Source organism: Streptopelia decaocto (genome assembly GCF_964273445.1).
Source record: "Streptopelia decaocto genome assembly, chromosome: 2".
NCBI lineage: Eukaryota > Metazoa > Chordata > Aves > Columbiformes > Columbidae > Streptopelia > Streptopelia decaocto.
Genome location: NC_138655.1, coordinates 149,092,150 through 149,105,882, shown reverse-complemented (window position 1 = coordinate 149,105,882; position 13,733 = coordinate 149,092,150). Strand labels below are relative to the sequence as shown.

Below are 13,733 nucleotides of genomic sequence, written 5' to 3'. Positions count from 1 at the left end.
CTTTTGGCAGCAGCCTGTTGTGCTTACGCAGTGCAGGGCCTGTCCATTTTCTGTCCAGGGTGCTGTGCCCACACCTGCTACCCCACAAGTGCCACCACGCTGTGGGGACACCCCAGGGCCCCCTCCCTGCCCACCACCACCCCAGGCTCAGCGGGAGGTGAAGCGAGAGGCCGCTCTCCTGCGCTTGCGTGGCCTGTGGGTGCGCGGAGGGCTGTCGCTGAGCTGGGACACCGGCATGTCTGGGACTGTAATGCCTGATGTTCAAACCCCGGGATTGCCCCAGCTGGACAAAAACTGGGTGTGGAGGGCAGCAAAGAACCAAAGATGTGAGTGAGAGGACAGAGGTGAAGAGCAGAGCTGGGAAAGGCAGGAAGGTTGGTGCTCAGAGCCGGATTTGACGCTAAGCTTGGCAATAGCAGAGAGATGTGCTGTTGCGGATCTCAGCTGTGTAATTTGCTGTTTTTCTGAACACAGCTAGTTTTAAACAAAGTGAAGTGAAGGAGTACATTTTGAATTTAATTTTCTTGTACTTAGTTTCTCCCCATGACTGCAAAACTGCCATAGACAACGGTGATATTTTTAAAATTCTATAGGTTCACAAGTAAGAAAATATTTCTCATACAGCTCTCCTTTGGCTAATGAAATAGTAGATTACATGTGAGTTGGTGTTAATGGCACGTTCAGTAATGACACATGATTCAATTATTTTACTAGACAGCGAAACACTTAGACAGAGACATAAGATATTTCTGAATCTAGGCATCAGCTGGAGGTGATTGAAAATACAGTATTTGCGCATGTTTCTTCAAATAATTACTGTGGAAAATATTGTGGCATTTTAGTTAAAAGCAGGGGTTTTTAATGCTAATAGCTGTGGAGGGAAGATATTTCCCAAAGAGAAATGCTCCTCTATAATCCCATGCTAATTTTCCCGACAGAAAGCAGAAGAAGAAGAGCTTGTCCTCACACCTGATGGCACCAGGGAATTCCTGACATTTGAAGTTCCACTGAATGACTCTGGGTCAGCTGGACTTGGCGTGAGCGTCAAAGGTAACCGGTCAAAAGAAAACCATGCCGATTTAGGAATCTTCGTCAAGTCCATTATTAACGGTGGAGCAGCATCCAAGGTAAGAGGGGACATCTGTGTACTTTGGTCTTCCTCAGTTTTCCATAATAAGTCTGTTTGGAAAATAACCACAGATTCAAGAAGAATGAGATTGCTCTCTAACTGCCTTTTTCCAATTACACCATCAGAGGTAACATTTAGATTTCTACTCAGATTCACATGTTTGCACATCCCAGGATTTAAACAACCCTTACAGATTGTCGGGAAGGATATGAGCCATCTCTGGTACAGTTCAATTAGTATGCTATTTGTGCAAACATGTTATGATAATAGCTTGCAGTGCAAACCTATAATTGGAATAGACATTTCCTACAACGGCTGCAGTGGAAGCTATTATACTACTGTTCATTTGGCCATAAACTATTAGGACTAAGCATAGTTGTTTGATTATTTTATTTTGGATTTTTTTTTCCTCTCTCCAGTAGACTAAACTTCTTTTGGGCATGTCTTATGTAACTGGCTATAATCCTTCGTTTTCCAGGATGGCAGGCTTCGAGTGAACGATCAATTAATAGCAGTAAATGGAGAATCATTATTGGGCAAAACAAATCAAGATGCAATGGAGACCTTAAGGAGATCCATGTCCACTGAAGGAAATAAACGGGGAATGATCCAGCTTATTGTGGCGAGGCGAAGAAGTAAATGCAATGAGGTAATAGGCTTTTGATATTGGGAATGGGAGTTTTCACTTCCAAGGCATTTTTGTTTATAAGAGATGTCATGATTCCGCTGAGACCTAGAAAATAATATTTGAGAAGCTAAAGAAAGAAAGAATTACAAAATTATCTGAATTTCAGTGTTAGACATGCTAACCTTATTACCAATCAATAAAGGTTTTCTTTTGAGTATTTTCATCAATGAGTAACAGGAAACACTGAATAAAACTATATTGATTTTGTAATTGGATCACACTGTTTATGTGATTTTTGTTCTTCAGAGTTTTTTATGTAGGTCTATTGAATCTCTCGTTTATAGACAGTGTTAACTGACTTGCTGCTTTTGTCACTTTCAGTTTTTTTAATTAAGAGTACAGCTCTTACATTTCATTACTGTATTTTATCTAGGTAATTAAAAGTTCCATGTAAAGATTCTGCAAAACTTCATGCAAATAATATTGTTATTTCAGATTTTAAGTATGTCGTGTCTTGGCCTTCATTGCAGGGAAGCATGAAATACTAAATTCAGGGTGAAGTGGTGATTCTTTTTCTGCTAGTATTTGCAGCTTCTGTCTCCTCCAGTGTAGTGTTAATGTGTTGATGTTTTGAAACATTTTCATGATTTCCAATAGTTTATCTTCTAGATTAATGTAAATAATGCTATATAGTAGGAATATGTGGGCATATGATACTGAGAAGGACTGCAGATGCCGTGGAGGACTGAATGAGACTTAAATACGGTTTTGACAAATTGGAAAAATGCACTGCGTTAACTGGGGTGCAGTTGAATGGCAGGTCAAGAAAGCATCTGTTTCTTAAGACATCTAAAAGTCATTCTTTCATTCTTGTTAACACTGGTAAGGTCTTATTGAGGAAGTTATTTCTTGAGCATCATGCTTCAAAAATGATGTGCACAAATTGGTTTAGTACTGCTGATCTTGCCTGGGGGAAAAGGAATGGTTTATTTCTTAATGCATAAAACTGATCTTTAAAAAATTCCAGTCTACAGTGTGTTACAAAATCATGTTTGAAAAAGACGCCTCGCTGAAAGTATTAAGCTGCTCTTGATTAACTGCTTATATGCAGCTTTAATAAATATACACATAGGTTTATATATACATGCACTGCTAGAAAGCCCGTTTGGGTGCAAGGTTCTCATTTGGCGTTGAAGGAATTCTGACCATTTTATATTTGGTTATGTCCTGTTCTAGCCATAATTCTGATCTTGGACTCTAGAAAGCACAGACTGTCCTTTGGAGACTGTTTCTTATTCCTACCCTATTTCAGATGCGTAGAAAGGGTGAAGTATTTTAGACCATTTCTGTGTTTAGTATCTTTTTTCAAAAAGGATGTGGAGGATGTTCACTCTTCTCTTAGTGAAAGTCTTCTAGAACAAATGTATCAAGATGATGTTTGCAAACATGACGGAGCAAATTCAGCAGTGATGAACCAGAGGCATTGGTCCTTAAATCTGATAGAATTTTTTGCTCACTCAAGTTAGGAATAGTTTGGTCCCTATATCTGCTTGACATTTAGTGGGATTTATTTTGTAGAAATCACATTCCAAAAAGGCACAGCTCTGTGTACACTATATCTGTTCCAAGATGAAAGAACTGTTTTTAGAATCAGATATAGATACACTGAAATGTATCTCTATAGGGCCAGGATAGGGACCTCTGTCTGTCTGGGCCTACTTCACACTTTTTTCCTGCGTTTTCCTAATTCCTTAATAAGCTGGTGCAATGAGCCATAATGATTTGGGAAAGTGATGATGTGTAATTATTGGTGCAATGATCATCTTTACAAAACAATTTTTGGCACTCTTTTTTCTCAGAATTATTGCTTTCATGACATTCAAAGGAAATATGATGTCGGTATTATTTGCATATTTTAATATGATGAAAGCACAACTTGCATGGACATAAAGCTGTTTACCTGCTGAGCTGGCAGTATTCAGGAAGGCGGTTTTCTGAAAGTCTGGAAATACCCAGATTTCAATGAAATGAAAAGTGAAGAGAGAATTTGCAATTAAACTCTAGATCTTTGTTAAAGAATTGGACGGATTTAAACTTTTGATATTATCAATCTGCTATAACACTGATAAGCTATGATAATATTATGTATGTATCTTGCATGAATACCATTAACGAGTACGGTATTCCGTCATCTTAGCCCCCGGGTGATGGATGTGTGAGCTGAGGCGCAGCTGGAGAGCAGCGTTGCACACCTGGGCACGGCAGTGGGACCCGCCTGCCCAAGGAGCATCCAGCATTGGCCGTGCCTGGCAGGCTCAGCTATATTGTGCTTCATTAAGCCATGTAGATTATTTCCAAGTGCTGCCACAGAAGCTGTCCCTTTGGAACGTTCCTGTAGCTGCCACCAGCCTAGTATACAGTCCAGGAAAGATTTTTAGGGTTAGAACAAAAAATAAGTGACATCTGACTGGCTGCAAATTCGGGAGCTTGCAGATTAGAAGTAAAACCATGAGAAGGGCAGACCCTATCTTGATAAATCACACCATTTATCAGCATTTTCATAATTTTTACTGTTTTTTCTTAAAGAGAAAAAGAAATATTTAGCTTTTGAGGAAGTATTTCCCTGTTATTTTTCATGCTTTTCTCTTTCTTTTGGTTCTCCAAAGGAGTCACCATGAAATAATAACAACAACAAAGATCCTGTTCAACAGATTTCTTTCCTGTGTTAATTCAGCATTGGATGTGCCCAGTTCATGGAAAAAACCTTGGCTTATGCTCTTGTTAGTCTTGCAGAACCAGAGTTAAATGGAACAAGCTTGATTATATTCCCTTTTGTGTATTGTCATCAGTTTTCCCTCCTCTCCAGTGGCATGGCCAGTCCTGCACCGCGGTGCAAGGCCAGGACTCAGCACCCTGGGAATCCCGGCCGTGCCGTGGAGCGGCCACTCATCTCAGAAAGGGCATCCATGCAAGGGGTGACAGTGCCAATGCAAACAAACAAACGAACAAAACCACAACAGCAAAAAACCAAACCAAACCAAACCAAACCTTTTTTTTCCTGGCTTTAAAGCCAGTAATAACTTTGCATTTGCAAAATCAAACTGAGTTGTTTTGAGATAGCCAGGCAACCCAGTCTGCTTTATTTTGGTCAGTAAAACTGAGTATTAATTGGATTTTAAGCAAGTTGGTAGTATGGGTACAGTTCTTTTGGTTTTAATATTAATTTTCATAATCAGCCCTAAGAATTGTGGGGGGGCGGGAGGAGAAGAATTCATTTGACAGGACGGTTCTGCAGAATGCCATTCTTCTGTGTTTCAGTTCAGAACAGAATTTTCACATGCTTTTTTATTTTGATTGCTGTCTAGAAGAGAGGACGTCTCAACCCCTATTGTCCTGCGTTTAGAGAGGCATGGACAGTTGCCTCCAGTCTGCTGTGCAGGAGCTGTTTCTTTGTCAGAAAGCTTTCTCAGGCTTCAAAAATCAAAGTCTACTTAACTTGAGCATGAAACCATTTCAAAACTTTGTGAAGTGACCCCTGATACTCCTTTTTCATGCCAGTATTATTCTTGTACAGCTTCACCAGTTCTCATGTTGTAGACTAAGCCTCCAAAGCAATTATAGTAACAATAAAAATGTACATAAACACCATAAGAGTATTATCCTGTCTTCAGAGAGGTAGTGAGGAGATCATTTACATCATCAGTGCTTACATAACTGTAAACTCAAAAGAGACCACAAACTTCCCAGAAGGTAAAAAGCGTTTTTATGCTTTTGTGGTTTTACTGAGCTGAAGAGTTGCCTGTAGAAAGAATTTCCATTGAATCACCAGGAGATAGAGTATAATCCATCCAGGTTTTCAAGTGAATTATCTTGTAGTAAATATTGATATAAGCATGGAGTGAGTGGTAGCTATGAATGAACTCCAAGCCAAAACTGTGTATCTCAGTTTTCTCCTGTTTGTATTACATCTACACAGAGTATAGTAATATAGTTCATTCTGTAAGCTGAACTACTACAAACCTTGCAAAGCTTTGTTTAATATCTCAGCTCCTCCAGACAAAATCACACAGCGAATATTTGATGGATGCTCTTAGATTAGTGTAACAAAAACATTTAGTTTGGGATTTGGATCTATCCAAGGTTCCCTTCCCTCCTTTCAAAAAAGTTAAAGATGCTCTCCAAATTTATGCTTTCAACTTTCCACCTTGCCCTCTGTGATTAACATTGCGTGTTGATTCTTCAACTTGCCTTTATAAGCACAGAGAGACTTTAAGGTACATTTCCAAAGTTGTGCAGACAGTGGCACAACTGGGAAGAATAACAACAGTAGTGACTTGATATTCATATATGGCCAAATTTAACACTCCAGTTTTCAGAAGATGTGGCCATCAGACTTTTAGATCTTTAACTCAGGGCTGACATTTTAAAAATTACTAAGATTTAAAGAGAAGCACTGGTGCTCCTTGAGCCATGTTCTGTTAATTAGTGATATTATTGTGATAGGCCTCTATGGGCAAGCAGCTGCTGGCTGTATGGCCGTAATGCACACACAGCGCTGAGGCTCGACTGTCAGGCAGAGCCGTGCAGCTGCCGACAGTATGTGCTGATTCAAGAAAATACAGGTAATTGTTACTTTTGGAATCTTGCTGCTTTCAGTCCTGCAACCTGGACAGCTGAGGGGCACAGATTGCTCGTCTGCGCTCTGCTAATGTCACACACAGGCAGCACTTGTCTGCCATTAAGAGCGAGAGCATCACCATTTTCCTCAAAATGAGAGATTTCAAGGTGGGTTTTTTTTTCTCTCTCTCTTTTTTGACAGAATTAATGTCTTGTCAAACCTGCCTGAAAAAAAGGTTTGAAAATGATTTGCAGATCCCCAAATTTCTTGCTGCGTGCCTGTTCATTTTTGCTCCAGTTGCTGTGTTGAAAATGGAGCATACTGAGAAGTGGAGAAACAGTCATGAAACCAGACCATATAAGGATGTCTTCCACTGTTTAAATAAATTGACTGGTAGACAGATCATTGGGAGAGACTTTTCAAATGAGTGGCTTCATTATAAAAGAAAGGAAACATCTATTTTTTTCAGTATGGGTGGAAATATAAAACATTCAGCATCATTTTTCCCTGCATGCATTACCTAGTTTCCTACTTCGAAACTGATATGACAGGTTTGTTTTTTTTTCTTTTCTCACTAGATTAGTTTTGTGACACCTTTCTGGAGTTCATTTAACTATTGAAAAGGCTTTAGTATCTTCTCCAAAATGGTGATTTCACTGTTCACTGCCTTTTCCAAGTCACTGGTAAAGCTGCTCACAAGGCTAAGCCCTGATTCCTGGGGAAACCTATAGCTGACTCTTCTCCACCCTGAAGACTGATTTTGTTTCCAATCTAATCCGACAGATTGCAGTCCAGAAAATTAAAACATAGTCCGGTCCCATGAAAACTTAGTTTCTTGAACACCTTTGATATGACGCCTTGGTAAATGCTTTTTGAAAATGCAAATATGTCATGTCCAATTCATTGCCTGAGAGCTGGGAGAGCGTACTGGCACCTTTGTGCAACTCCAGCACCCCAGTGAGGCAGGATTTCCCCATGGACATCTACGTTCCCCGTGGGCCCATTTCCATCACGGTCAGTGATCTTACTCATAATTGTAAATGCCACCATTTCATCTGAAAGCAGGTCAGATGCCTGGTCTGTTGTTCCCAAGATCCCCTCTAGATATAGAGGCAAGCCCCAGCTCTCTGACACCATGGCCACTTGTAACAGCGTGTGGAACATTTTGGCCAGCAGTTATGCAGTTTGATGGTTGAGTTCTCTCAGGGTTTTTGGGAGAATGCCATCTTACCTGGGCAACATGTTGACTTCTCACCTACCACTTTGGCCTAATGGTCCCTTATATTTTCTTCTGGCTGATCTCACTCCTCTCCTCATTTGCTGCAAAGAATGGGGTCAGGTGTGGAAATCTCCCCAGTACTTTCAGCAGTAAAGACTGAGGCAAAGAAACCATTGAGTTTCCCTGCTGCAGGCTTGTTCCTCAGTAGCCCTTTCACTCTTGTCATCAAGGGGTCCAACTCATTCCCTGTGTGCTTTCCTACATCCAATGTCCTTAGCCAACATTCTGCTTCGAATCTGAACATCCTCTGAAGGGTGCTCCTTAAATTCTTCCTCCTATCTCTCAATTTCTTGGGCTGTATTGGTGTGGGGTTTTTTTTTGACTGTGGCACCTTTTGCCTCAGCTTCTAATACTGGACTTGTTAATGGTCTCCTTTGAGGCCACTGCTGGTCTTTCTGGTGCATGATTTTCAGTGTATTTAGGTAAACTTCTAATAGTAAACATGCCAAGAAATATTTGTAAATAATAAATGTTAGTTTTGGGGAAAGAATGTACATGATTTTCTACTTTGTAATATCATGTGTCTTCTGCCCTTCTACCTGTTTGCATTTATTTTGACTTACTTTTTGCTCCTTTATCTGTTTTGTATCCTTGGTATCAACTTACAAGCTCTGTCTTGGCCCAGATTCACCCCCATGCCCCATAACCTACCATCTAACTACATTTTGCAAAGTTGTGCGGGTTCCCTCCCACCATTCTGAAAGCCTTTTTTGTCTTCTGCTTGCCTTTTAGCATTGTCAGGACAGGCATGTAGTATTTCTTGGGAACACATTTACTAGTGCATGATTGTGCATGTAAGTCAAACGTCTCTTTTTACTGGCTATTTACCTACGTTTTCACGTCTTGCCAAGTCTGTCCCTGAAGAAGGATCCCAACTTGGGTGGTTACAAAGAAAACCATATTTAATGTTGGTAGTATTATTGTAAAAGTAGCTCTGTTGAAAAAGGAAGCTGAAGCATTTTGAACATCTTAGCCACAGTACACAGATAAGAAAGGAAAAAGAAAGCCTGGAGAATAATTCTGTGTGACAGAAAGAGCGTCAGTACCCAGGATGCAGTGTAATGTATAGTAGATTTGCATGCTAACTTCTTTAAAATCCATAATGCTTGCAAGCCAGTGTTTGGATAATTTACTTTCTGAAGGAAAAAAGCAGTCTGATTATTGTTTCTTTTTATTAAAAAAAAAAAATGTTTATGCTTTGAATATTTTGGCAATGTTCTTATGCATAAACTTTTTTCATATTTATGTGCATAACTTCGGATAGGGTGGATGGTGGTGTTTAAGTAAAAAGCACCGCATTAGTTGTCCTTTTATCATCTAGATAAGCAGCAGCTGGACTAGTTAGTACAAACAGTGCTTTAGCAAACAGCTGGTTCTTATCTGAATGACAAAGGGCCAGGGTAGAGACCTTTTTTATTTAAAAAAAAAAATATCTTGTTTCTATTTTTATTTTAAGAGAATGGAGAGAAAAGGAGCTGCAGGCAATCTGTAGCATGTGAGGGTTTATTGCATTTTTATGATTATGTTCATTTATTATAGATCAGTGCTAGGACCCAGAGAGGGAACTCTCTCTTTTCAACCTGGAGAAAAGAAGGCTCAGGAGGATCTTACCAGCGTCTATAAATACCTGATGGGGGAGTAAAGACAACCAATCCAGACTCTTCTCAGGGGTGCCCAGTGCCAGGATAGGACGAGAGGGACAGAAACTGAAATACAAGAAATTTCTGTAAACATAAGCAACAAATGTTCTTCTGAGACTGTGGTCAGCCACTGGCACACGTTGCCTGGAGAGGTTGTGCAGTCTCTGCCCTTGGAGGTGTTCAAAACCCAACTGGACAAGGCACTGGACAACTTGTTCTTTCTGACCTTGCTTTGAGGTACCATCCAACCTGCCCCTCCGTGACTTGGAGCCATCACACCAAGAAGAGCTCCAGCTCAGGGCGGCTGTTGGTAGGAAGTGTAGGGGCCAGTTGGTGCCTCACTTGCCTTGCCAGGCCTTAAATGGAGGTCAGGAATTCAAACATCTTTGTTTATGTTACCTACTCTTTATCAGTTAATCAGCTTCAATTATACTGGATAGCACCGATATCAGCTAAGGGAAGGAACTGGAATGTGTAGTTCAAGCTCTTTATAAGAAATGCATCAGGAGGAACTGCTTTTTATTTGAACTGCAATCTTGCTTTGGACTGTCGGTCTCTTTGTCTTGCCCACAGCACAGTTTCCAAATTCAATGTATTTTTTTCTTACACAAACTTTCTGTTAACAATGTAAGGAAATTACTTCTTTTTTTTTTCTTTTTTTTTTTTTTTTCCTGAGAGCCAGTTATATAATTCCTGTCTAATATTTGCTGTTTTTTAAAGGGCTTTGTCTCTTTTATAAAATATAATTGGCTGTCAATACCTTTGTTTAAACCCATATTTTAAGATGCTAATTAGAAGTGGAAAAGTTTTAAAAGTTTTCCCTAAGAAAATGATAAAATACATGTTTCACTTTACAAAAAGCGACCATCTAAACATACCACTTCTGCTATTTCTTTTATTTACCCTGTACTTTACTGCATTACCAGGAGTGAATTTCTATGTATTTCTCTGATTCAGAGCTTTCTTCTTGTCAGTATCTTTCTGAAAATCTCTTGAGACCTTCCTACAAATGAGTTTGAAAGTTGATGGGTTGTCACATGAAGGAGGACTGTGCGATATCGCTCACTAAAAGCTGGACACTTGTTACATAAAGTCATCAATATAGCACTGGGAGAATAAATCCCAAAGCACTTTGATATTTTCACACCTTATTTAAAGGCAGTGAAGTAAAGGTTAGTTTATTTAATGCCTTTATCATGCAAGTTTAAGCTCTCAAGCAGTCTAATGTTGCTGTGCTTTTTTTTTTCTAACAGTGTTTCAGAATTTAACATTTATATTCTTTTTGAATTTGCCGTAGATTCCTTCATAAAAGAGGCTACAAATATTGTTTAATTTACTTTTCAGTGAAGCTGTCACTTGTAATCTGCAATTTAAAAAAACTAATAAAACAAATCCTCATTTCACAATTTAAACCTTATTGAGTCTAATTCACTTGCACTGCAAGTTTATTATTCTCCTGCAGCTTGACGTGCCTCCAATTGTAATTGTGTTGACCCTCCGATGCAGTAAATCTCCCCAGTGCTTATCAAACTGGGAGAGATAAGTCTACAATTTGGAACTTCATTAAATATCTCATTTATATTAAACAGATGATGGCTTTGAACAGAAATAATAATTTTTACAGACTCCGTAACCTCCCAGTTGTGGTCTCCTCAACTTTGTAATGCGACGTTTCGCAAACCTCCACCCCTCTGCGTACCGGGCGTTAGGCCAGCGCCCGAATGTCAGAAGTTGTTAGTCCATCGGGCTGACTTCAAAGCCTCCGCTGTAGACACTGTGGCCGAGTGCTTTGTAGCCCTCAAAGGAGACTTTTTAAAAATCTTTCACAACATACATTTCTTAGTCATCTGGGGATTGTGGGTGGAGTGATTAATAATGGGCAGCTGTTTAAAGAAGAAGAAAACAACCAACAAACGTGTTGCTTGTTATTGCAATTCCTGAAACTATGAACTACTCCTCTCGTGCTTGTTCGGAGACCAGTCCTTGGAATAAGCCCAGTTCACAGTGGCTTCAAAGTGTTTGTAGCATGCTTAGTATCTTACAGTATCCGGTCCCTGCTGTATTTCAATACATATAAAATATATGCCATGGGGTTTGCGTAAGGACATTGTTCTCGAGGTTTAACTATACACTTCAATAAGAGAAGGTGGGTTGGTGAGAACAGCTAATGCTTTGATGTGTGAGTTCATACAATTACCCGGCAAAACACATATATTTTTTAATATTTGTTTATTTTTTTTAATAGTGCTGTGTTCAGTTCCCGCTGATTAGGTGAATTGGTTTAATGGTCTTGGCGAAGCTCCTCCGGTAGCATTGCCAAGTACCAGCAGGGTACTAGAGCTCAGGTGAACGCAGCGCTTTAGGGGCAGGCAGGCTGAATGGTGCGAGGGCTGGGGGATGGTGTGGGGAGTCTCTGCTCTCTCCAGTGAGCAACTGGGCGCTCATGAATTGGGCAGCTGAACTGACCAGTGAGCACATGGGTGCTCCTTCTCCCTGCTCCCAGGGCTTGTGTGGGCATCAGAGCTGCCCGTGGCTAATGGGGTGCCTAAAACCAGCTGAACAACACTGAATTGTTTTCTTACATTGCCTCTCACGGGCACTGCTTTCCACTGGGGCTTACTGAAGAAAACTTGACTCCTTCCTCTCGTTTTGAAAAATCTGAGAGGCATATGCAGGAAAACAAGGGGTGACCAGCTTCTGCAAACAAAGGCTGAGCTGAGAATTTGCTCAGAGGAGCCTTCTGGCAGAGGGCAGCTGGGGCCACATGTGGAGTCTTCTCCTCTGTACACGTGGCCAAGCAGCCCATCTCCATCACTTCTTCCACCACCTACCTCCTCTGTCTTGTAACGCCCTGGGGAGTTCTGCCTGGGGTCGTGGTGGGCAGGGACCCAGCAGCTCTGGGAGGTGAGAGCTGGGCTGGGGGACACCTCGTGTTTTGCCTTTATTGGTTTTTGTGGCTCTGCCTGGATGCTGCAGCAGCACTAGGGATCACGGAAGCTTCCAGACTGAATGAAGCACTCAAGGTTTTCTGTACCCTGCGGCCAGGAAAGGCAGAGCAAATAACTCGCCATAAGTAGAAAAAACTTAATGTGAAGCCTGACTATTTTACATCTCTCCCTGCTTCTGCTGACTACAAAATGTTTGAGTGTTTGCGTATGGGTTGCTAATATGTGTGATGGGGTTTTCTGGGGGTTTCCACAGTGAAAGCAAATCGCACGACTTCAAAAAGCATCAGCAGCCCAATTCCAAATAGAGTTCCTGCTCTGCGCTCCTGACAGGAGCCTTGTTCTGACAGGCTGTCAGTGTGGGAATGATGGCCCGGCTGTCTGCCTGATATTGCTGAAAAAAGCCAAAAATATTCTTAGGAAATTATCCAACAAAGAGACACCAAAATGCAGTGTTTTTTTTCACCAATTTTCTGGCGAAGGATTTGAAATTTGACAGGGCACCATGGGAGGTGTAGTGTAAAGTGGCTTAGAAAGTTGGTCATTAAGCAGAGCTGTCATTGCAAATTATATTTGTCCGAGGTGAGAAGTTCTAGCTCATTTGGTGCCCAGACAGGTCTAAGCCTTAGGCAAGTTGTTACAGTTCCCCCATGCTGCTAAATGGACCCTGGGCACTGATTTTCCTCTCTCTGTGCAGTTGGAGTCACCTGGGAGCCCCTCGGGGCCAGAGTTGCCCATAGAGACCCTGCTGGAGGACCGGGAACGGAGGATTTCCCACTCCCTCTACGGTGGGATCGAGGGGCTCAACGAGTCACCCACGAGGAACGCGGCGCTGAGTAGGATAATGGGTGAGTCAAATCAGCTCTGCTAATCGGGGCGTGCTTTTATTCCTCTCTGTGAGTCATTGAAGGGTAATTAATGCAGCATGGGAATTAGAGAACGTGGAGGTTGCACCAACCAACTTAAAATGTGCCTTAAAATTGTTCCACGCAACCATTCGGGATGGTTAATGGGAGAAAGTCAAATGGAATTATGAAGTGAATTTCGTATCCTGTGGCAGGTCATAGAACAAGGGGCGAATTTAACATAGTTTTTCAGTGTCTGGGACAATAAATTATTGGGTGGTCTAGTCTTCATATTGAGCCTTCATTCACATGAAAGTCAGTGAGTCAGGGGAATTTATAACTAATTTAATGATTTCTTCTCCTCTGTTTCAGTCATACTACAATGTAAAAATAAATAAGGCAAACTTGCATCCATTTATGCTAATTTGGGTGTTTCATGAATTTGTTTGAATTTTTGCTTTGCAGGACATGAATTTTAAAACCTTATAACTAATTTTAAGCATCCCTTTAGCAGTTTCTGTGCCATACCATGAGCATGGCCCCAGTGGATAATGAGGTTATTAGTGATTGCTCTGCAGCAGTTCAACTTCTGATGTACAGAGCTAGGTAATAAAGACTTGCCTTGCCACGGGAGTGGACAGATTTACTG

At 40.9% G+C, this 13,733-nt stretch overlaps 1 protein-coding gene across 14 annotated transcripts in view; it reads left to right on the top strand.

Annotated features, from left to right (window-relative positions):
- The window catches only part of PARD3 (par-3 family cell polarity regulator), a 457,959-nt gene that overhangs the window by 274,534 nt on the left and 169,692 nt on the right, over positions 1-13,733 (top strand). For all 14 annotated transcript variants that reach the window (XM_082046280.1, XM_082046281.1, XM_082046292.1 and 11 more), the window contains 3 exons: positions 939-1,127; positions 1,608-1,778; positions 12,937-13,087. In XM_082046280.1, the coding sequence (XP_081902406.1) occupies positions 939-1,127; positions 1,608-1,778; positions 12,937-13,087 (511 nt within the window). The remainder of the gene's footprint in view (positions 1-938; positions 1,128-1,607; positions 1,779-12,936; positions 13,088-13,733) is intronic.